This window comes from Bubalus kerabau, chromosome 6, assembly GCF_029407905.1.
Source record: "Bubalus kerabau isolate K-KA32 ecotype Philippines breed swamp buffalo chromosome 6, PCC_UOA_SB_1v2, whole genome shotgun sequence".
Taxonomy (NCBI): Eukaryota; Metazoa; Chordata; class Mammalia; order Artiodactyla; family Bovidae; genus Bubalus; species Bubalus kerabau.
The window spans coordinates 31,170,019-31,195,127 of NC_073629.1; the positions used below are offsets into that span (position 1 = coordinate 31,170,019).

The following is a 25,109-nucleotide window of genomic DNA, read 5'->3' on the forward strand; positions in this document are numbered from 1 at the left end:
CACTGCTAGGTGACAAGAGAACCCAGCAGCTCCTCACATAGTTCCAGAGCCAGTCCTAGGGGAAAAGAGGCTCCCTACTCTTCAGGATCTCCTCCTCACATTCCCCAGGCAGTGTGATCCTGTGTAAACCATTTCCACTTTATTACTCTTCTGGGCACTGCCCTCCCCTGGAGTGTTTATCAGACATTATGCAACACATCATGACTATTTCATATTTCAAGATTACTTTATGAGTTTTAGTCATAGTGGCAGTTTCAATGAATGTGTGGTAGCAAGCCAATAGCTACCCTTCAACTGGGAATTCTGCAGTCTGAAGTCCTAGTAGTTGTTGCTGGGAGGCATTCAGGTACACACAGGGATATCACACAGAGAATTTGTTCATACCAACACTCCAGCTTCTACCCTATGATGTGTGGGCCTGGTCCATCTCATTGGCTCCCACTTAGCAAGTCCAATTAATATTGCTCGAAGGGTAGATTTACATGCCTTCTGTTTTATGATACTATGTGATAGAGGAAACATTCCCTGATCAGATACAATGTCCATCCTCATTATATAATCAGGTAAAAAGTCTGATCAAACATATCATTCTCCTACAAACTTTAACCTTACATTCTTAACTGTAGTCTCCACTAGGGCTGATATTAACAGGTTTTCATTTTACAATACTAAGTAAGAGAAGCAATCCCCAGATGTAACACCCATTCCCATAAAATATTCAGATAAAGAAGATACAGCTTTTTTACATAAAGCCTGTTTAAACATTCCTACTTATCAACTCTTATGTTTTTATGTTCTCAGCTGCGTCAGGTTTCACAAATGGTTTTGGTACCAGAGGGCAAGATGCTCTCCTATCAAAAAATCCTGGGAAATTCTCTGCCTTCTAACCATTATCCACTCTACTGCAAAAGGTTTCAGGGTACTCCCACCATAGGCTGAGCCAAGGGACCCTGGTCCTCTTTGTCAGTTTTTTTCATCCATGCCACAAGGCATGCGGGATACTAGTTCCCCGACCAGGGTTCAAACCTACACTCCCTGCAGTGGAAGTGGGAAGTGTGGCATCCCAACCACTGGACTGCCTGAGAAGTCCCCCTTTGGGTCAGTTTTTATCCCATTTAATCTGCCTAACCAATGACTCAAGCATTTGCTGGTCATGTTCTTCACTGCACTCTCAGTCTTTGGACTTTTAGACTTCTTCAAACTATTAAACAGAGCAGATTCAAGGCCCTTTACTCTTTGGGGATCAGGAAGAGGTCCCTTCAGCCTGCCCAGCCTTGGATAGTGCAGTATTAAAGCCTTTGTTTCAACCCCATTAAAGTCCATTTTATTCATCCCATTTCTTGAAAGTCATCTTAAAGCCTTCCATTCTCTATTCTGCTTTCCATAGGTTGGATCCCATGATTGTTCCCGGTTTCGTTTTGCTAAAAATATTTGCTTTATTCCCCACATTTCTAAAACCTGTTAAAAAATGTTCACCTTGCTAAGATCAGTTCCTTGACTCTCTCCTTTGCCTTTCCTCATTACTACTAACCTAATGTTTCTATTGGCATCTATGTAAAATCCCTTGTAGCTCAGTCGGTAAAGAATCTGCCTGCAGTGCAGGAGACCTGGGTTCAATCCCTGGGTTGGGAAGATCCCCTGAAGAAGGAAATGGCAACCCACTCCAGTATCATTGCCTGGAAAATCTCATGGACAGAGGAGCCTGGTGGGCTGCAGTCCATGGGGTCGCAAAGAGTCAGGCATGACTGGGCAACTAACACTTACTTACTTACATAAGATTCAAAGGGCAAGCTGAAGCAGCAAATGCAAAAGGCTTCCCCATCTGTCCCTTGGCTTTGCATCAGTAAGGTTATATGGGGTGCCCATATAAGAGTTCCCCCTCAACCACAGCATTTACCATGGACTGGCTAACTATTCAGCAGCTGACTATCTCAATTATCGGAAAGATAAACCCACATGGCTTATATACGAAACACACTGTTTGTTTTCACTTAATATTTATTGGAGGAGGTGGACAGTCCTCTTTTTCAGGCATAAAGAGACCTTACAGTGGCTTCTGTCCAATCCATTCGGCTGGCTGTTCCCTCAGGAATAAGCTGCTTTGTGTCTGAATCACATATGGCCATCAGTGGTTGTTTCAGGGTAAGCTGTGGGTCCTTCATCAACTCAAACATGCTTTTCCCCATTGTAGCATCTAAAACCAGGTACTGCTCATAATTACTCCACAATCCATTTTAATAAAGGTTCTTCAGGGTATGCCTTGGTCTTCAGTAAGCTGGTATTACTGATCCACAAAAGCAAATGTCTTCTTCACACTATACTCCCTGATTTCAGTAGCTTCTTTGTTTTCCTCTCCTCCCACCCTGGCTACATTCTTGGTGACCAGAGGTCTAAGAGGTACTTTCTGCTGTCCTTGCATAATTTTTTCCTTGGTGGGCAGCTTTGGGCCAATGACCAAAGCTCTGACTTAGTGAAATCTGACCTTGGTCCAATATCAAGGTCTGACTCAGGACTCGCTTTTAATTTCAATTTTAGCTCTTACTCATAATATTACAAGGAGAAGGCAATGGAGACCCACTCCAGTACTCTTGCCTGGAAAATCCCATGGATGGAGGAGCCTGGTAGGCTGCAGTCCATGGGGTCTCGAAGAGTCGGACATGACTGAATGACTTCCCTTTCCTGCACTGGAGAAGGAAATGGCAACCCACTCCAGTGTTCTTGCCTGGAGAATCCCAGGGACGGAGGAGCCTTGTAGGCTGCTGTCTATGGGGTCGCACAGAGTCGGACACAACTGAAGTGACTTAGCAGCAGCAGAAGCATTATATTACATTATTTCAATGTCAACTATTATAATTTGGTTATCACAACAACCAAGAGATTAAACATTTCACCTTCTTGTTATATTCCATGTCCTTATGCATCCAGTGGACCAACATGCTGGGAATTGGATTCATCTCTAAATTCCATTGGTAACTTTCACCTTTAGTAACTGAGAGCAGCAAAGCTGCTGCTCCATACCATGGGTGACCACATGCTCTCCCAGGAATCAAAGGTTCTGCATCCCCTGCCTTTTATCCTTTCTCTTCCCAAACCATGTTTCCATGAGCCAGGTCCATTCTAGCAAGTCTCACTCCTGTGATACCAAATGTCCAGGAAAAACTCCCTGTGCTAAAAGAAAAAATAATCAATGACACTTGTTAAAACCTGGTAAGAAAGACTTTATTCAAGGTGATGCAGGTTATCTTTATGAGTACAGGGACTAAAATGATGAAATTCTGCAGTGGGGGAAGAAATTGAGCTCAACTCCAAATACTACATGGGCTAATACAAATTCATAGCTATGAAGCAGGGTGGACAGACAAGGTCAATGGATGGAAAACTGGAAACAAGGGTAAGGGGGGTTCTGGCTAAATAGACCTAAGTGGATTCTTGCTGAAGACAATCCATGGTGATCAGACATCACCTGAGAGGTGGCAGAAGATGAGAAACCAGATCATAGGTCAAGGGTGATCAGATATCAGGGGTTTATTGCTAAACTGACTTAGCAGGATTCTTGCTAAAACTGCATTTTACAAGGGAAGTATACAGATGAGCCTAGTAGAAGGTGGTTCAGGAGTCCAATTAAAATTTAGTCAAAGAATCTTTGTCAGGCCCCTTTCTGTTCAAAGAAAGGAGAAACATAAGTCTGTTTTCTCATTCAGTGGTCTTTTGCTCATTAAGGACCAGGGTAAACCTTCTGTGGAGACTTGGTTTTAGTGGATATTTGCTCAATGGTGTCAGCAGTCAAGCATTTAATAATGGCAAGTTTCTATGAAAATAAAAGAGAAACCAAAATTAATAGCTAGAGACCCAGTTTCTCAACCCAGACGCAGCCAGTTGGGATTCTTAGATTTTGAGCTTGAAGCATCTTTTAATGGTAGAGTGAGGATGGCAGTGGTCAGCTGAAGTTTCCTGGTTTGCAGTTTGAATGTCTGTGGTGATGGCACTAAGTATTCAGCAGGCACAGAGGCTGCCCATATGCAAGGTGTCGTGGTCTTTTTTTTCAAGTTTATACCAAGTCATCCAGCTTCATCTTGCACAATTTCAGGAAAACGGCAATTTTAGTTCTCAGGGATGCCACGTCAGGAGGGTGGGAGAAAAACTGGAAACATCAGTTTGCAGCGTCATAGCCAGATAGCAGAGGAAACTAGAATTGAGAATGTGGTAAGGACTGGCCAATGAGCAAGACAGAATTCACAAGACTGCACTACAGTTTTATACTGAAACAAAACTTTCTCTCTACAGTCAACCTTTTAACTCTTGCTTACAAATTCTGATCTCATTAGATTTGTCCTGATTATTTACATAAGTGCAGCAGGAATAGTGACTGACCAAATAAGTAGGCCATATAAGAAACTTGATGAAAGAAAACTCAGATTAGGCTTTTAAAAGCCTCTCAAGGCTAGAAGACAGCTCACGAAGCAGCCACCAGATTTTATCTCCCACTCCTAAAGATTCAGGAGAATTTTGCTTTTCTTGGGGTCCCCAAGATATCCTACGGGTCCTGAGCCAGCCCAGAAGCAACTTTCCTTACTCATTTATGGGGTTGGGAACCTTATCACCCAGATACCAGGCCAGTTTTCCCAAGAACACTGGTCCATGACCTCAACCTTGGTAGCTTAAACCAGATTCCATACACAGTTCACTCTTAAATATAACATTTCAACCAAAGCCATGGTAATATATCAATCATTTTCAAGTTCAATCCTGTTACAAGAGCATATTATTGAACTTATTCAAATTACTACACTGTCATGAATAAGAGTACTAGCTAAAAGTTTCTGAATTCTGGAGGAACCAGGTAGGGAGAAAAAGTAACTGTTTCTTCTTTGTTCACAAAGGTATTACTGTTGTAAGCTATACATAACACAACAGAAAAGAAAAAGGTTATTTAAATTTGAAGGAAAAAACATTAAAGAACCAGCATTGCTTCAAATAAAGAGTGATAAAAAATTATAACCATTCTCATTAGTTTATCAGTCTGATGTAATTAATTCTTATTCTACTTGATCTTGGGTTTACAGTTTTATCAATTCATCAGCTTCACTACTTCTGGAAATTCTCAGTCTTGTGGCATGGCCTTCCTGATGCCATCATGGAGCAGTCTTGCCTGTGGCTGACTGTTTATACTTTCAGAGAAGGAGAGTAAAACAACAACTTGTTCGTGAATGAAAAAAGACTTAAAATGGCTATGATTAAAGTTCTGATGAGAGTTCATTTGATAAGGAAAATTATCTACCTCTGTGGCATACAATACTTCAACCTAATAACCAGACAACAAGGCTATTTCATATCTCTATGAACTTCGTAACTTTTCTGAAACACCTATATTAGTAACTTATACCCATACATGTATAACCTAAGGTTTGTCCTCATTTATTCACTATGCTTCTCATGTAATTTAAAATATCAAATAAACCTAATTAGTTTAACGTATCCTTTTACATCACTGACTCGATGGACGTGAGTCTGAGTGAACTCTGGGAGTTGGTGATGGACAGGGAGGCCTGGCGTGCTGCGATTCCTGGGGTCGCAAAGAGTTGGACACGACTGAGCGACTGATCTGATCTGATCCTTTTACAAGGTGAGAGACATATCCTTTGAGATTTTCCAGGGACCCTCTGGAAAGTCTCAAAGTTAGTATGAAATCAAACAGATCCCATTAAGAATTTGATTTTGTGACGTTAAAAATATCAAAAAGTTTAAAAAATCTGACTAAGATCACAGGTCATTGTGAAACAATACGTAGTTATCCATTTAAACAAAGTGGAAAAAGATTTCAAAGGCTCACAGTTCCTTAAAAAAAAAAAAATAGCTCTTCTAATAAGAGACAACTCAATTTTTTAAAGTAATCAAAGACCTGAAAAAGACAACATGAAATACAGGAAATTATTTTGATAAGATACAAAATCTTTGTTTCCTAGAAAGATTACTTAGAAGGCAAAGGCACAGGAAGGACCTCCCTGGTGCGCCAATGGTTAGGAATCCACTTGCAGGGGACAAGCATTCTATCCCTGGTCCAGGAAGATCCCCCATGCCACTGGGCAACTAAGCCCACGCACCGCAACTACTGAGCAGATCTTAAAAGGAGCGGATCAATAATCCAATAAAACTTTGGGATTCTGGTTTTGCATCAGGAATACTCATGTAATCGCTCATTTATCTCTAAGCCAATTTGAACAGACCTGGATTTTATAAATTAATTTGGTAATATCATCTAGAAATAGAAAAATTCACGTATCTACAACATATATACAGACCTATATAAACATACACACAGATTCTAAGAGATGTCAGTTTTCAATGGAAAATTTTAGTCATAAGTTAGTAAACACAGAAATATAAACTCACTGGTTTACATAAAATAATAATCTCTGGCATTTTCACTGTATTTTTATGTGAGTTGTGTTTATGGCAAATGGGACAAGTTAAGGTTATCTGTTTACCGATTTTGTACAGACCACCTTCCCTTGCCCTAATACGTAATCATATGGAGACTATGGACCAAATTTTTTAGGTGTTGACTGAGGAGATATCAAGAGACTTATATGGATGTCTCCAAAGCCCATTCAACTGGTGAAAACATCCAGAGTATTTCCAATTAGCCTTTTTCTTTTTCAGTTGTTTTTGGGGATCCCTAAGTTTCTTTATAGTCTCCAGTGGTTCCAGTGACTATAAAGATGGAGGTGGAAAAAGGTTTGGCAGGGTGGACATACGGATGAAGGATGAAGGGATTTTGAGGGAGACATATCCCAGGTGGCGCTACTGGTAAAGACCCTGCCTGCCAATGCAGGAGATGTAAGACACATGACATGGGTTCAATCTCTGGGTGAGGAAGAGCCTCTGGAGAAGGGAATGGCAATCCACTCTAGTATTCTTGTCTGGAGAACCCCAAGGACAGAGGAGCCTGGCGGGCTACAGTCTCTGGGGTTGCAAAGAGTCGGACACAACTGAAGGGACTTAGCACGCACACATGTATCATAGGATTCAAGGGAATTGGAAGAAAGACTGAAGTCGGTGAGAGAGCAAAGGAGGAGTAGAAGCAAAGAGAAAGGAGAGGGCTTAGAGGAGTCAGTGTAGAAAGATCTCCAGTTTCCCAAAGAAGTCAGTGAAACTCCACATTATCCTCAATAAAAGCATGACAACAAGAATGGACGTAGACAGAGTCAGCAGGGATTCAAGAAGGGGGTTTGGGCCATCTGATGAGTTCTCATGGAAGTAGTAGGACCCAAGAGAGAGAGAGGCCTCACAGACAGCCAGGAAGAAAGATTTCCAGTGTAAGGAGTCAAGGAATAATCCCCACTCAGGAAAAACAGAGCCAGGAAGAAGAGATTTCCAGGCCAGTAAGTACGGTTCAAACAAAGAAGCCTAGGACTCTAACTGAGCTTTCTTACAAACACAGAATCTGGGACTCTAACCCAGCCTGTGTTTATCTAGGACTCTATCCCATTTTCTGGAGCATACAGTTGACCTCTGAACAAGATGAAGGTTAGGGGTACCGACCATCTGCAAAGTTAAAAATCCACAGGTAACTTGTAATTGCCTTCCAAAGATAAGGTTTCTCTGTATTCAAGGTTCTGCATCTGTGGATTCAACCAACCATGGACTGTGTAGTACTGGAGTATTTATTTACAGTTCAAATCCATGTTGTTCAAGGTCAACTGTACTCAGACTCTTAAAAATCTAAATCTGTCCTTACCAGCTTCCACAGATGTTTGTCCAGTGCAATGGTTCAGGAGTCGGACTCACCAATGGATCCCCGATCAATCAGTCAGGAGTGAAGATAAAGACTTCAAAGGTATGTACTTAGGGTCCTGGGTGAGAGGTCCGGGGGTCCAATGATGAATCTGATCCTATCCCGAATTGTGGCACCACAAACTGTTAAAAGGAAAAAAATATTCAATGATACTTGTTAAAGCATGGTAAGGAAGACTTTTGGGGATGCTTTCTCCACATAGGAACCACTGCAAAGAAGTTTTGAAGTTGGGGAAAAGAGACTGGGCTTAACTCTGAATACTCCATGAATAAGAGGAAACTCACGGCTAAGGAGCAAAGTAGGGTTGGTGAATGGAAAATTACTAAGAGTAAACATCAAGGTAAGGGGGTTTTTAACTAAACAGACCCAACAGGATTCGTGCTGAAGACAGGCCAGGGTAATCAAATATCACCTGGGGGGTGGTATAGGTGGAGGAATCTGATGAGACACTGAGAATGGGGGATTCCCACTACACTGACTCAGTAGAGATGCTGCTAAAACTACATTTTACAAGAATGTGCAGAAATGGTCTGGGATAAGGTTCAGGAGCCTGACTAAAGTTTGGTCAAGCAAAAAATTTTTGTCACTGGTTTTTTCCTTTACTCACACATACACACACACTGACACCAGATGTGCGCTTTTTCCCCCCAACACCAACCAATTCTCCTTCACCAGCTGGATATTCTGCAATTCAATTCAATTCTGACACTAACTAGCATTACTGCAGACCTCACTGCTTAAGGGCTCAGTCCCACAAGACGGCCTCCCACTTCAGACACCAATCACAAGTCCCCACGTTGCCTGCAACTTCCGTCAACCTGGTATAAATTGGAGGTTCCCAAGACCCACCTCCTTAGATTCAACCACCTGCTAAAGCAGCTCACAGAACTCAGGCAAACACTTACTTACATTTACCGGTTTACTATGTAATAAAAAATACGATAAAGGACACAGATGAAGAGCCAGATGAGACATACAGTGGGTGAGATCCAGAAGGGTCCAGTGCAGGAGCTTCTGTCTCCATGGAGCTGGGATGCACCACCCTCACAGCATACCGCCCCGTGGATGTGTTCACCAACTTGGCAGCTCTCTGAACGCCATACTTTAGGACTTCTATGAAGGCTTCATCACACAGGCATGATCAAATACCACCTCAATCTCTAGCCCCTCTCCTCTTTCAGGAGGATGGGGAGGGGAGATGGGGCTGAAAGTTCCAAGCTTCTAATCACGGCTTAGTCTTTCTGGTGACCAGCCCCCATCCTGAAGCCAACTAAAAGTCACTTCATTTGGTCAAAAGACATTCCTATCATCCAGAAAATTCTAAGAGATGTATGAGTTCTGTGTCAGGAATCAGGGTCAAAGGCCAAACACAAAAATGAAAGGCGCTCCTAGTTCTCCTATCACTTTGGAAATTACAAGGGTTTCAGGGACTCTGTGTCAGTAACTGGGGCATTTATATTAAGTCAGTAAATCATGTCCAACTCTTTGTGAATCTATGAACTGTAGCCCGCCAGGTCCTCTGTCCATGGGATTTTCGCAGCAAAAATACTGGAGTGGTCCTTCCCAACCCAGGGATCAAACCTGCATCCCCTGCATTGGCAGGTGGATTCTCTACCAGTAAGCCACCTGGGAAGCCTGTAACTGGGGACAGATACATATTTTAGAACCCAAGATTAATGAATTTTGTCTACCAACTTTCTGATGACTGCAAGTTAGAGCATTTGAGTTTGAATCATTAATAACTTAAAGCACTGCATGTGTTTTAAAGATTCAAAAATACATAAACCCACGTACACTGGTGGTTTCATAGCTGAAAGCAACTGATTTTTTAAAAAAATGTTACATTTCTCAGTTTAAAACAGCACAATCCCATCTTTTAATATCCTAAGAGTTCTTTTGCTAATGTAAGACTTCCATCCAGTTACATTTCTTCAAGAGAACTGCTCTCCAAGGCATCTCACTTCAACTGAAAATGTCAGTTTCACTAGAGGACACTTAAAATTTTTGAATTTTTTTTGGCTTTGGGCAATTTGTCTTCATTACACAAAAATCAAACCTCAACACAAAATAAATGTATCTGACATGAAACCATTTCTAATTATTGTTTATCTACCAATGGATGAGCTTGAAAAGTAGGCCACATTTATTTCAATTACAGCTAAATGAAGTTGTGTTGTTTTTAAACCTGCACCAGATTTAGTTTGTCATAATCAGATAGCTGTTTCAAGAATTTCTTAGGAAAAGGTACTTGTTGCATTACAGCAGCAGCATGCTAGGTTTAATTCAGACTATGCTGCACATTGATATAAATTTTTACCTTTTATCTGTGTCAACAGAATCAGAATTAGTTAAAGCTGTCACTATCATAAAACAACAGAAAACACCGTATTACACTGCAGATCTATGCTATGACAATACTTGGTTGTTAACATTAATTTCCTCAAGGAATTTACAAGGTAGCTTTCTTTCCTAACATAACCTATTTACAAATGTATAAATGCTTTAACCACTGCCAAGAGAGACATTCTATTTGTATTCCATTTCTTTTTTAATTTTTTAATTAAAAGATAATTGTTTACAGAATTTTGTTGTTTTCTGTCAAACATCCAACAGCCCCTCGAGCTATTTTTAGTCACACCTCCAGCTATTTTTCATGTGTGTGACAGGACTTTTTTCAGAGATGACTCTATTAGAAGTCTGTCAATTAATAAATACATTGTTCAGTTAGTGGCAGGAAAATAACTGTATGTTAGTGGTTAAGAAGCTCCATAATTGCAGCATTTAATACCTACTGTTGTTCCTAATGCCATCAGGCTGACTCAGACTAATGAACTCTCCAGGTGCCACTGTCTAACACAGGCCTGTCAAGACGAGGACTTAGCAATGGAGTCCCCAGAAGAATTCATCCAACCATTGTACCTGCTTCTTATACATAAACAAAGAGTACTGATTCTTAGGTTATTTGCCACAAGGAAATGCACATCACTTAATTCTGTCAAGGATAAGTCTTCTTTTTTTTTTTTTTAATTTAATTTTATTTTTAAACTTTACATAATTGTATTAGTTTTGCCAAATATCAAAATGAATCCGCCACAGGTATACATGTGTTCCCCATCCTGAACCCTCCACCCTCCTCCCTCCCCATTCCATCCCTCTGGGTCATCCCAGTGCACCAGCCCCAAGCATCCAGTATCGTGCATCGAACCTGGACTGGCAACTCGTTTCATACATGATATTTTACATGTTTCAATGCCATTCTCCCAAATCTTCCCACCCTCTCCCTCTCTCACAGAGTCCATAAGACTGTTCTATACATCAGTGTCTCTTTTGCTGTCTCGTACACAGGGTTATTGTTACCATCTTTCTAAATTCCATATATATGCGTTAGTATACTGTATTGGTGTTTTTCTTTCTGGCTTACTTCACTCTGTATAATAGGCTCCAGTTTCATCCACCTCATTAGAACTGATTCAAATGTATTCTTTTTAATGGCTGAGTAATACTCCATTGTGTATATGTACCACAGCTTTCTTAAGGGATAAGTCTTCTTTACAATGACTCTTGCTGCAAAGTCGCTTCAGTCGTGTCCGACTCTGTGCGACCCCATAGACGGCAGACAATGACTCTTCAAGTAGAACAAAAATTCTATTTATAAAAATGCTTGTTCAAGGTAGTACTGGATGTAGTAACACATGAAGTTTTAACCCAGTTAAATATCAAAAACAGCACAAAACCTGCCAAAATGTGAACGGCAGCCAAAAAAAAGAGTAGACAAATCTTTATGATAAGGATATAAAACCACATACCTGGGGATCATTCAAGCTGATGCATTGGATGATGCAGCCCAAAGTGGCCGATGAGCCCCAACCATTCAGAGCCAATGCCGGTGCCCAGAACCAGCGAGGCCTTAACAGCATCCCCGCCCCAACTCCTCCCAGCCCAGGAATCACATACTCCCTGATCCCGAGAATTTTAACTGTGGTCTTCATACAAGTCTGCAGAACCTTAACACCAGGATTTCAGGCTCCCACCATCCTCCCGAAAAGTTCACAACATCGCAATGGCATTTCCCTTCAGAACTTGGGCTCCCGGCCGCACCCTCCGGCCAGGCATCTCTCTCCTGCCCCTCTGGGAGGGGGAGCACCCACCCACTCTCCCCTGCTTTCCTTTGGTCCCCGCCCAGCAACTCTACTCACAGGCTGACGGCATCGGGGGGCAGCGAGGTCGACAGCGCCCTCCAGCTGGGCGCTGGTAGTTTCCTGCGACTGCAGTCCAGCAGCGGGATGCGGCAGGAACATGGCACGGGGCAAAGGCCTGCACGGGCGGCTGGCAACAGGAGCACCACTGCCTGAGCGAGGAAGAGCAGCCGGGAAAGCAATCCTGACCCACACTCCAGCAGCGGCTCCTTCCGAACGCCTTGGGGCGCCGGCGCCATTTTTCCCTACTCCCCACCCCCCCCCCGACCTGGACCCAGCAGAGAACAGCAGCCAGCTAGAAAAAGCAGCTCGGCGGAGACGTCTGGTGGCTGCGCGACCACCCAGAGAAACGGCTGTCGCCTGTACCCTCTAAAGGCAGGCGAGGGGCGGATACAGCACGGCAGCGGGGGCGGCGGCCGAGGACACAGAACACAGGCCCTGTGGTCAACGCTGCTTCGCCCCGCCCCACGACGCAACGTGTTCACGCACAGGAGCCAACCAATCGGTGCCACAGGACGAGGCGCGTCGGGGCGGGACTCCACGAGGGGAGGTGTCGGAGACAGCGAGCTTCTTAAGGAGGACTTTAAGGTGTCCAGAGCTTGGGGGCGGCCCCTGGAGTTCCACTGCCGTTTCTCCGCTGGAGGGCGCAGTGGCTCCTTAGGAGGGAGTGAGGGCAGAAGCGCTGAAGTCCGAAGTCCTGATTGGCAATGTATCCGCTATGGTACTAGAAAAGGATCTTTAATCATCTCTGGGCATCAAGTAAGGGGAATGGCAGAAGAGGTGCCTCCCGAGTGGAAAACACTAAGGGGGTGCGGGAGCTTTCATCAGCCCACTGGACTCCACCATTGGACAGCCCACCAGGCTCCTCCGTCCATGGGATACTCCAGGCAAGAATACTGGAGTGGGTTGCCATTTCCTTCTCCAGGGGATCTTCCCGACCCAGGGATCGAACCCAGGTCTCCTTCATTGCAGGCAGACGCTTTAACCTCTGAGCCACCAGGGAAGCCCAGCAAGATGGTAGGAGGGACGAAATCGCATTTAGAATCAAACCCCAAACCCACCAGAGACACTCAGAGGGCTCAAACAAACCTTGGGTACACCAAGACCCAGAGAACCCACAGAGACTGAGCCAGAACTGTGTCTGAGTGTCTCCTACAAAGGTACCAGTCAGCAGTGGCCTGCTGCAGGGGCAGGAACTCTGGGTGCAGCAGATCTGGGCATGGCATAAGCCCTCTTGGAGGGGGTCGCCATTAACCCCACCATAGAGCAACCAGAGCTTACACAGGACTGGGCACTGGGCACTTTGGAGGGCACAAACAGCACCTTGTGTGCACTAGAGCCCAGGAGAAAGGAGCAGCGACCCCACAAGAGACTGACCCAAACTTGCCCATGAGTGTCCAGGAGTCTTCAGCAGAGGCGTGGGTTCATGCTGGCCTGCTGCAGGGTCGGGGGCACTGAGTGTAGCAGTGCTGCATGGGACCTTTGGAAAGAGGTTGCCATTAACTTCATCTCCACCATAGTTTGGCCTCAGGTCAAATAACAGGGAGGGAACATAGCCCCATGAACAGAAAATTGGATTAAAGATTTACTGAGCATGGCCCTGCCCAACAGAAAAAAATCCAGTTTCCCCCTCAATCAGTCTATCCCATCAGGAAGCTTCCATAAGCCTCTTATCCTTATCCATCAGAGGGCAGACAGAATGAAAACCACAATCACAGAAAACTAACCAATCTGTTCACATGGACCACAACCTTGTCTAACTCAATGAAACTATGAGCCATGCCATGTAGGGCCACCCAAGACGGACAGGACATAGTGGAGAATTCTGACAAAATGCAGTCCACTGGAGAAGGGAATGGCAAACCATTTCAGTATTCTTGCCTTGAGAACCCCATCAACAGCATGAAAAGGCAAAAAGAAAAGACCGTGAAAGATGAACTCCCCAGGTTGATAGATGCCCAATATGCTATGGGAGATCAGTGGAGAAATAACTCCAGAAAGAATGAAGAGACTGAGCAAAAAAACAACACCACCCAATTGTGGATGTGACTGGTGATGGAAGTAAAGTCCAATGCTATGAAGAACAATATTGCATAGGAACCTGGAATGTTAGGTCCATTAATTAAGGCAAATTTGAAGTGGTCAAACAGGAGATGGCAAGAATGAACATTGGCATTTTAGGAATCAGAGAACCAAAAGGGACTGGAATGGGTGAATTTAACTCAGAGGACCATTATATCTACTACTGTGGGCAAGAATCCCTTAGAAGAAATGGAATAGCCATCATAGACAATAAAAGTCCAAAATGCAATATGGTTGCAATCTTAAAAACGACAGAATGATCAGTGTTCGTTTCCAAGGCAAACCATTCAATATCACAATAATCCAAGCCTATGCCCCGACCAGTAATGCTGAAGAAGCTAAACGGTTCTATGAAGACCTACAAGACCTTCTAGAACTAACACCTAAAAAAGATGTCCTTTTCATTATAGGCGACTGGAATGCAGAAGTAGGAAGTCAAGAAATATCTGGAGTAACAGGCAAATTTGGCCTTGGAGTACACAATGAAACAAAGCAAAGGCTAATAGACTTTTGTCAAGAGAACGCACTGGTCATAGCAAACACCCTCTTCCAACAACACAAGAGAAGACTCTACACATGGGCATCACCAGATGATCAACACTGAAATCAGATTGATTATATTCTTTACAGCCAAAGATGTAGAAGCTCTATACAGTCAGCAAAAACAAGACCAGGAGCTGACTGTGGCTCAGATCATGAACTCCTTATTGCCAAATTCAGACTTAATTGAAAAAAGTAGGGAAATCCACTAGACCATTCAGGTATGACCTAAATCAAGTCCCTTACAATGGAAGTGACAAACAGATTCAAGGGATTAGATCTGATAGACAGAGTGCCTAAAGAACTATGGACAGAGGTTTGTGACACTGTACAGGAGACAGGGATCAAGATCATCCCCAAGAAAAAGAAATGCAAAAAGGCAAAATGGTTCTCTGAGGAGGCCTTACAAATAGCTGAGAAAAGAAAAGAAGTAAAAGGCAAAGGAGAAAAAGATATACCCATATATGAATGCAGAGTTCCAAAGAATAGCAAGGAGAGATAAGAAAGGTTTCCTCAGTGATCAATGCGAAGAAATAGAGGAAAACAATAGAATGGGAAAGACTAGAGATCTCTTTAAGAAAAGTAGAGATACCAAGGGAAGTTTTCATGCAAAGATGGGCACAATAAAGGACAGAAATGATATGGACCTAACAGAAGCAGAAGATATTAAGAAGAGGTGGCAAGAATACACAGAAGAACTATACAAAAAAGATCTTCATGACCCAGATAATCACGATGGTGTGATCACTCACGTAGAGCCAGCATCCTGGAATGTGAAGTCAAGTGGGCCTTAGGAAGCATCACTATGTACAAAGCTAGTGGAGGTGATGGAATTCCAGTTGAGCTATTTCAAATCCTAAAAGATGATGCTGTGAAAGTGCTACATTCAGTATGCCAGAAAATTTGGAAAACTCAGCAGTGGCCACACGACTAGAAAAGGTCAGTTTTCATTCCAATCCCAAAGAAAGGCAATGCCAAAGAACGTTCAAACTACTGCACAACTGCACTCATTTCACATGCTAGCAAAGTAATGCTCAAAATTCTCCAAGCCAGGCTTCAACAGTACATGAACCGTGAACTTCCAGATGTTCAAGCTGGATTTAGAGTAGGCAGAGGAACCAGAAATCAAATTGGCAATATCCACTGGATCATGAAAAAAGCAAGACAGTTCCAGAAAAACAACTACTTCTGCTTTATTGACTACGCCAAAGCCTTTCACTGTGTGGATCACAACAAACTGGAAAATTCTTAAAGAGATGGGAATACTAGGCCACCTAACCTGCCTCCTAAGTAATCTGTATGCAGGTCAAGCAGCAACAGTTAGAAATGGACATGGAACAACTGACTGGTTCCAAATCAGGAAAGGAGTACATCAAGGCTGTATATTGTCACCCTGCTTATTTAACTTATATGTGGAGTACACCATGAGAAATGCTGGACTGGATGAAGCACAACCTGGAATCAAGACTGCCGGGAGAAATATCAATAACCTCAGATTTGCAGATGGCACCACCCTTATGGCAGAAAGCAAAGAAGAACTAGAGCCTCTTGATGAAGGTGAAAGAGGAGAGTGAAAAAGTTGGCTTAAAACTCAGCATTCAGAAAACTAAGATCATGGCATCTGGTCCCATCACTTCATGGCAAATAGCTGGGGAAAGAGTGGAAACAGTGAGAGACTTTATTTTGGGGGGGCTCCAAAATCACTGCAGATGGTGACTTCAGCCATGAAATTAAAAGACACTTTCTCCTTGGAAGGAAAGTTATGACCAACCTAGACAACATATTAAAAAGCAAAGACATTACTTTGCCAACAAAGATCCATCTAGTCAAAGCTATGGTTGTTCCAGTAGTCATGAATGGATGTGAAAGTTGGACTATAAAGAAAGCTGAGTGCCGAAGAATTGATGTTTTTGAAGACTCCTCAAGGAGAGTCTAACCAGGAGATCCAACCAGTCCATCCTAAAAGAAATCAGTCTTGAATATTGATTGGAATGACTGATGCTGAAGCTGAAACTTCAATACTTTGGCCACCTGATGCGAAGAACTGACTCATTCGAAAAGACCCTGATGCTCGGAAAGATAGAAGGTGGGAAGAGAAGGGGATGACAGAGGATGAGATGGTTGGATGGCATCACTGACTCGATGGACATGAGTTTGAGTAAACTCCGGGAGTTGGTGACGGACAGGGAAGCCTGGCGTGCTGCAGTCCATGGGGTTGCAAAGAGTTGGACATGACTGAGTGACTGAACTGAACTGAACTGAACTTTCACCTATGTAAAACAACTCAGGAAATGTGCATCAAATACCGTTATCTAGATACTTCAGAGAGGAGCTAAAGCAGAAGATATGAGGGAAGGCCCCATAGGGTCCTGCTTGATTACAGCCTTATATTCATTCAGTCATATGTTATACCCAAGATTATGAATAGACGTTAAGAATAATAGTGATAGTCCACTTACATATAGTGCTTTTATGCTCTTCAAGGAGCATTTACATCAGTTACATGGTCTGATCTCTCAACTACTATGAAGTTGGCAAGACAGTTACTACTGTCGAGGAAACAAGCCCAGAGAGGTTAAACTAACTTAGCCAGAAACAGAGGCAAGCTGGCATTACTGTGGGTTTTCTGACTTGTAAATTAAAAACCTGAGCAGGTTAAAATGAATGATAATGCCTAGGTCATAGAGTTGTCCTAGAAAGTAATAAAAATCAATCTTCCCATGGCAGGTTTGGAGTCACAATTATGGTTTTAAGGACCTTTTTCTGTTTCTTAATATTGAAATATTTCTTGGACTCAAGGACATATCCAATGCTCCAATGCAAACTAAACTTAAAAAACCAAGACAGCAGAGTGAAACTTGCTCTTAGCCTCACTTCCCTGCTGTTGAGAATGCTTAACAACATCAACTAAGAAACTGGGCCTAGAAAAGATCCCCCCCCCACAAAATAAAACAAAACAAAAAACAATGAGGCATCTTAGTACCACTGTGCATTATAGTTTCAAAGCTCCCCATGGGCCCTTTAGACGTACTAAAGGGCTCTCTATCCAGTGTCTTTTCCAATAAGTGGTGCAGGTCACACCCGCAAGGTGTCCCTCCCAGCTCTTAATTTCTTCTGCACATTATTTTTTCCATTTTGATAGCACTAATATGTACCTTATATATCTTTATACTCCCATATGGACTAGCACAGATACTGCCACATAATAAACATTCAATAAATGTTTGATAAATGACTAGATGATGAGATTACACTCTACTTAATAAAGTTATCAAAACATTTTTCTGGGGCTTCCCTGAGGGCTCAAGTAAAGAATCCACCTGCCAATGCTGAGGACATGGGTTCGATCTCTGATACAGGACAACTAAGCCCAATGCCTACTGAAGCACGCATGCCTAGAGCCCACGCTCGGCAAGAGAAATCACCGCAATGGGCAGCTTGTGCGCCTCAACTAGAGAGTAAGCCCGGCTCACCATACCTGGAGAAGGCCTGAGCACCGCAGCAAAGACCCAGCACAACCGTAAATAAATTAAATAAATAAACCTTTAAAAAATAAAAGAAAATTTTCCTTTTGAAACTATTTTAGTGTGAAAAAACTCCAAATAAAGAGAATCACAGTATAACCCCCCATGTAACCAAATAGATTTAGCAAATGCATGTTTTTCATAAAGAGTTTAGTGATTCGCTTCTCATTAAAAATGGAATAAAGAGTTTTGTATTCATTGCTCTAGAATTGTCTAATTAATCCTTGGGTACCAAAGTACCTGGGCAGAGTTTTTAGAGTTCAGTGTGATCTACAAGCAGAGATAACTCAGTTCCAGACTCCTAAATAAAACAGGTTGGGATTCTTTGGTAGTCCAGTGGCTAAGACTCTGAGCTTCCAATGCAAGAGGCCCGCGTTTAACCCCTGGTCAGGAAACTAGATCCCACATGCCATGACTTAAGATCCCATGTGCCGCAACTAAGACCTAGCACAGCCAAATAAATAAATATTTTAAAAAAGAAAAATAAAACTGCTTACTTTGGATACCTTGTTCCAGACCTTTGTATAACACCACCTTGTTAAAATTTAGCTGCCCCATCTTCCATATCTATCTCCCATTTTACATCTCCCATTGTCTCTATTTCAGTACAGAGATATATGTACTGAAATAACTATAAGGCTTTTCTTTTTTGACACACACACACATATACTAGTATATGATATATGATATAGGTCACATATACCATCTAAGATACATGTAAATATCTACTATATGAGGTCTATCATCTATGTGTGTGCTAAGTCACTTACATCAGTCGTGTCCACCTTTTTGTGACGCTATGGGCTGTAGCTGACTAGGCTCCTCTGTCCATAGGTTTCTCTAGGCAAAAATACTGGAGTGCGTTGCCATGCCCTCTTCCAGGGGATCCTCCCCACCCAAGGATTAAATCTGTGTCTCTTGTGTCTCCCCTGTTGGCAGGCAGGTTCTTTACCACTAGTGCCACCTGGGAAGCCTGAGGTATATCACATATGTGTATAAAACGTAATACTCCAGACATATTCATTATAAAAACTCTTCACCAGCTTGGAATATGTGAACCTCCCTAAAGTGATAAAAGGCCTTTACCAAAAAGCAACAACAAACTTCATACTTAATAGTGAAATATAAAAAAATATTTATTTTACATTAGGATCAAGATAAGGATGCCTATCACTGTTTCTATATAACAGTGTACTAGAAGTTGTAACAAGTACAGAAAGAGGTCCTAACAGATACAAGCAAAAATATTAAAGATACAAGGATTTTTAAATTGAACTACAGCTGATTTACAATAATATATATTAGTTTCAGGTGTTCAACATAGTGATTCCATATTTTTATAGGTTATTTAAAGTTATTACAGGAACTTCCCTGGTGGTCCAGTGGTTGGGAATCCACCTGCCAATGCAGGGGACATAGATTCAATCCTTGGGAAGATCCCACATACCACTGGCGGGGGACATAGATTCAATCCTTGGGAAGACCCCACACACCACTGGCAGGGGACATGGATTCAATCCTTGGGAAGAGCCCACACACCACTGGCGGAGGACATGGATTCAATCCTTGGGAAGAGCCCACACACCACTGGCAACTAAGCCTGTATGCCACAACTACCGAGTAGGCATGCAGCAACTACCGAAGCCCAAAGCCCACACACAGCAATAAAGGCCCAGCACAGCCAAAAATACATGAATAATTGTTTAAAGTTATTACAAAATAATGGTTATATTTCCCTGTGTTGTACAATATGTCCTTGCTGCTTATCTATTTTACACAGGGCTTCCCTCATAGCCCAATCAGTAAAGAATCTGCCTGCAATGCAGGAGACCCAGGTTCGATTCCTGGGTCGGGAAGATCCCTTGGAGAAGGAAATGGCAACCCACTGTAGTATTCTTGCCTGGAGAATCCCATGAACAGAGAAGCCTGGCAGGCCACAGTCCATGGGGTCGCAAGAGTTGAACATGATTTAGCGACTAAACAACAGCAACAAATCCCATATGCCTATCTTGTCCCTCTCACTTCCTGCCTCCCAATGGTAACAACTAGTTTGTTCTCTAATATCTGCAAGTTTGTTTCTTTTCTGTTACATTCTCTAGTTGGTTAATGTTTTAGATTCTACACACAAGTGATAACATAGAATATTTGTCTTTCTCTGTCTGACTTATTTCACTAACCATAATACTCTCTAGTTCCATCCGCCTTGTTGCAAATGGCAGAATTTCATTCTTTTTTAGGTCTATATAATATCCCATTGTATGGATATGGACTCCCCTGGTGGCTCAGACGGTAAAAGTGTCTGTCTACAATGTGAGCGACCTGGGTTCGATCCCTGGGTTGGAAAGATTCCCTGGAGAAGGAAATGGCAACCCACTCTAGTACTCTTGTCTTGAAAATCCCATGGACGAGGAGCTTGGTGCAGGCTACTATCCAGGGGGTCGCAAAGAGTCAGGCACAACTGAGCGACTTCAGTGGTATGTACATACCACTTCTGTATCTAGTCATCTGTCGGTTGGCACTTCAGTAACCTCCATATCTTAGTAATTATAAATAATGCTGCAATGAATATCGCAGTGTAGGTACCTTTTCAAATTAGTGTTTTGTGGGTAGTTTTTTTTTTTTTGGATAGATACCCAGGAGTAGAATTGCTGGGTCATATGGTAGCTCTACTTTTAGTTTTTTGAGGAACCTCCATACTGTTTTCCATTGTGCTTGCACTAATTTGCATTCTCACCAACAGTTTTCATCCCTTTTCTCCACATCCTTGCCAACATTTGCTATTTGTGGTCTTTTTGATGATGGCCATTCTGACAGGTGTGAAGTGGTCTCATTATGGGTTTAATCTGCATATCTCTGATGACTGTCAATGTTGAGCATCTTTCCATGTGCCTGTTGGCCATCTGCATGCCTTCTTTGGGTAAATGTCTACTCTGATCTTCAGCCCATTTTTTTATTGGATTGTTTGTGGTTTTTTGGTATTGAGATGTATTAGCTGTTTATATATTTTGGGTATTAACCCCCAGTAGTCACATCATTTGCAAATATTTTCTCCGATTCAGCAGGTTTTCTTTTCATTTTGTTAATGGTTTACTTTGCTGTCCAAAAGTGCTGTCCAAAAGCTTACATTAGGTCATTAGTCCTTTTATTTCCAAGTTTATTTTTGTATATGGCATAAGGAAATTTTCTAATCTCATTCTTTTACAAGCAACTGTCCAGTTTTCCCAGCACCACTTATTGAAGAGACTGTCTTTTCTCCATTGTATATGCTTGCCTCCTTTGTCATAGATTAATTGACCGTAAGGGCATGGGTTTCTTTCTGGCTCTCTATTCTGTTCCTTTGATCTATGCATCCCTTTTCTTGTGCCAGTATAAAGACATAAAGATTTTAAAAGAAGAAACAAATTACCCTTACTCACAGAGGATAAGAATGTCTGAAGAAAAAAAATCCAAAAAATCTTGAGGTAATCTATTGGATTAGCAAAAAATTCCAACAAAGTTGTGCCTACAAGATCAAAATACTAAAATAAATATTGTTTTAATAAGTCAGCAATAATAAAATACAATTTTCAAAAGATAGCATTTGTAATAGCAATAAAAACGAAAAGATTCTTAGGATAAGCTGAGAGATACCTAGATCACAAAGAGAAGTGCAAGAGAATACATATGTACCAAATATTATAAAACATATTGAAAATCATTTTTAAAAGACCTAAGCAGACGGAGAGTTTTTTCTTATGCATTTACACTGAAAGAATGGTTATCATAAAGATGTCAATTCCCTCAGGTCAGTTTGTAGATTTAATACAATCTCCTCAAAATTCCCAAATGTACATGGTATTGCAAGGGGAAAATAATAATGAAAAAAGTCTTGTATATATGTACTTGCTTTACCAAATTTCAAAATAGGTTTTAAAGTAGTAGTGATTAAAAAGTGTAGTATTGGGGGGAATTCCCTGGTGGTCCAGTGGTTAGGACTCCACACTTCCACTGCAGTGGGCATGAATTTGATCCCTGTTTGGAGAACTAAGATCCAGCATGCCTCGCAGCAAGACCAAAAAAAAAGTGTAGAGTTAATTCAAATCGATACATGCACCTCAATATTCATAGAAGCACTATTTACAACATTTAAGATACAGAAGTAATCTAAGTGTCCATCAACAGATGAATGGATAAAGAAGATGTGGTGTGTGTATACAATGCAATAGTCCTCAGCCATAAAAAGGGAGTGAAACTTTGCCATTTGAAACAACATGGATGGACTTGGAGGGCATTATGCTAGGTGAAGTAAGTCAGAGAAAGACAAATTCTGTATAATATCACTTACGTGTGGAATCTAACAAGTAAAACATATTAGTGAATACAACAAAAAGAAACAGACTCACAGATATAGAAAATGAATTAGTGGTTACCAGTGGGGAGAGTGAAGGGGAGAGGGACAAAGTAGAGATAGGGGATTAAGAGGTAAGATGTCATGGAAAAACCTGAACAAAATTTCTGGCTAACCCAATACAAAAATCAATTCAAGACCTAAAAATGAAAAGCAAAATCAAGACTCTTTTAGAAGAGAATAGTAAAGACTATCTTTTTCACTTGAGTACAAAATTATATCTTAAAATGAAAAAAAATTTTCATAAATACAAGAACAGTAAATTTTAATACATTATAGTAAATTTGAATTTACAAAAGACACCACAAAAAGATTTTGGCAACATTTTAACTTCTGCACGTGGGCCACCTGAGAGGGAAGCGAAACTTCATGAAAGACCTTTTTTATATTCCCATAGTCTTGCAAACAGTCCTACTTACATTTCTGTTTTAGTCACCTTTCTACATTGTAATTTTTTTTTTCAAGTTATACACAAACATATAGCTTCAGTTCTTGCATTTCAGCAAGTATCAGCACCACCTGAAGGGCTTGTTAACACTCAAATCCCAGAGTTTCTGATTCAGTAGGTGTGGGTTGACACTTGAGAATTTCCTTTTCTAACAAGTTCCTGGGTGATGCTGAAGTAACTGGTCCATGGGCCACACTTTGAGACCTACAGTAAAATGTGTCTTACACCGTACATGTGTTTTTGTGGTTGTGGGGAATTAGGAGACAAAGCAGTGAAAGAAAATGCGGCACTCTCCACCTTCACCTTGGGCGGAGGCCAGCATGGAAGCTCATAATTCTAGGTGGAGAACAGGAGTGCTGACAGGGCAGTTGTAGGAGCCAAGCGTCAGGGGAATGAGCTTGACTTGAATTCCCTTTTCCCTAAATATATGCCCGAACAGGTAGGTATGATGTAACTGGTTGAGAAAGTAACTTGGCTGACTTTCCATCAAACCATGCCCCCTCCCCATGAGTCCCTACCCCCCACCCTCACTGTCCCCACTTCCCCATCCTCAGAATAAACTCTAGTTTCACACCCTGATGGTAGGAGGGAGGGAGTTGAAAATGCTGACTCCGTTGTGTGTACCCAACGAACCAACTGTCCCTGGGCTGCTGGAACTTCTGAGGTAAGCTGTTAGTCCATTTTCTTGTTTTCAGCTAGAGGGGCCACTCCCCAGGTCTGCTCCTTTATCCTTCCCAGATCGGGAGGGAACCCACTCCCACTCTGGATGAGGCACTGCATGTGCCTGCTAAGTCACTCGGTTGTGTCCTACTCTTTGCGACCCCTGGCGGACTGTAGCCCGCTAGGCTCCTCCATGGTGATTCTCCAGGCAAGAATATTGGAGCGGGTTGCCATGCCCTCCTCCAGGGGACCAGAGGATCGTCTAGATCCAAAGATTGAACCCGAGTCTCTTACCTCTCCTGTATGGCAGGCGGGTTCTTTAGCACTAGCGCCACCTGGGAAGCCTGGGTGAGGCATGAGTGACGGTTTAATGGGTCCTTGGGAACCTGGGGGTTTGCATATTCTCAGCAATCAGCAAGAGCAGTCGTGCGTGCGTATCTGGCCCCTCCAGCTTGACTCTGCTCACCAGCCTTCCAGGCCTGGAATGCACCCACAAACTCTTCAGCTGACTAAAAGCCCAGGGAACTCTGTGTGTGTGTGTGTGTGTGTGTATGAGAAAGTGCGCGTGCTTGTGCACGTGCCCGAGGGGCAGCCGAAAGCCAGCGCACAGAAGAAAGCTAAAGGCTTCCGAGTAGTCATTATCTCCAGGCCAGAACTTTCCAGTCCCTTAATAGGACTCGTCCAAACAGCCAGACTCTCTCTGTATAATGAGGTGCTCCCTGATTATCCTGATGTACCAAAAGACTAGGGCCCAGGATGATACATCTGCTGCCAACTCCGACTCCTTGTTCGACTCCCCCATGGAAATGAGGATGTTCCTGCAGCTCCCCTTCCGCCTCCCTTCCCCAGCTTGATGCGCATCCCTAGAGGACCCTGCTCCTGGGGGGGGGTTGAACTGACAGGACAATGACAACAACAGTTTATTAATTGGACTAATGAGAGGCTTAGGCAGGGAGAGAAAGAGAAGCTGGAAGAGTAAGAAGGAAGGTGATAAAGACAGGAACATCTACAGCACAGGAGTTCAGGACAAGATTTCAAACTGGAACCAGCAACTCACTTTCTGTGTATCTGGGGAGCGGGTAGGCAGGGATTTGAAGAGTGGCTTTACAAGCCTCACACTTTTTATAGGGAACATGATCATTTTCATCAGCAAGTTGTACCATTCCATGTCCTAAAAGCCTGTGCTCTGGGCACTTTATCGTTTGCTTGTTTGTTATTAATATTTATGTGGCTGTGTCGAGTCTCAGTTGCTGTACATGGGATCTTCCATCTTCCTTGTGGCATATGGGATCTTTAGTTGCAGCATGTGAACTCTTAGTTGTGGTGGGTGGGATGCAGTTCTCTGTCTAGAAAATTGGACTTGAGTCGCCTGCGCTGGGGACACCGGGGTCTTAGCCACTGGACCACCAGAGAAGTCCCTACTTGATTGTTTTAGGAACATTATTTCAGTTAATCTTCACAAGAGCCATATGAGATG

The 25,109-nt window shown here is 42.5% G+C and overlaps 1 protein-coding gene across 4 annotated transcripts in view; it reads right to left on the bottom strand.

Annotated features, from left to right (window-relative positions):
* Nucleotides 1-12,451, bottom strand: part of LRIG2 (leucine rich repeats and immunoglobulin like domains 2) — a 60,920-nt gene extending 48,469 nt beyond the window's left edge. For 2 of the 4 annotated variants that reach the window (XM_055584708.1, XM_055584706.1), the window contains exon 1: nt 11,992-12,451. In XM_055584708.1, the coding sequence (XP_055440683.1) occupies nt 11,992-12,230 (239 nt within the window). In that variant the 5' untranslated portion in view covers nt 12,231-12,451. The remainder of the gene's footprint in view (nt 1-11,991) is intronic. The other 2 variants (XM_055584709.1, XM_055584707.1) reach the window with 1 other exon arrangement.
* Between the last annotated feature and the right edge of the window lie 12,658 nt (nt 12,452-25,109).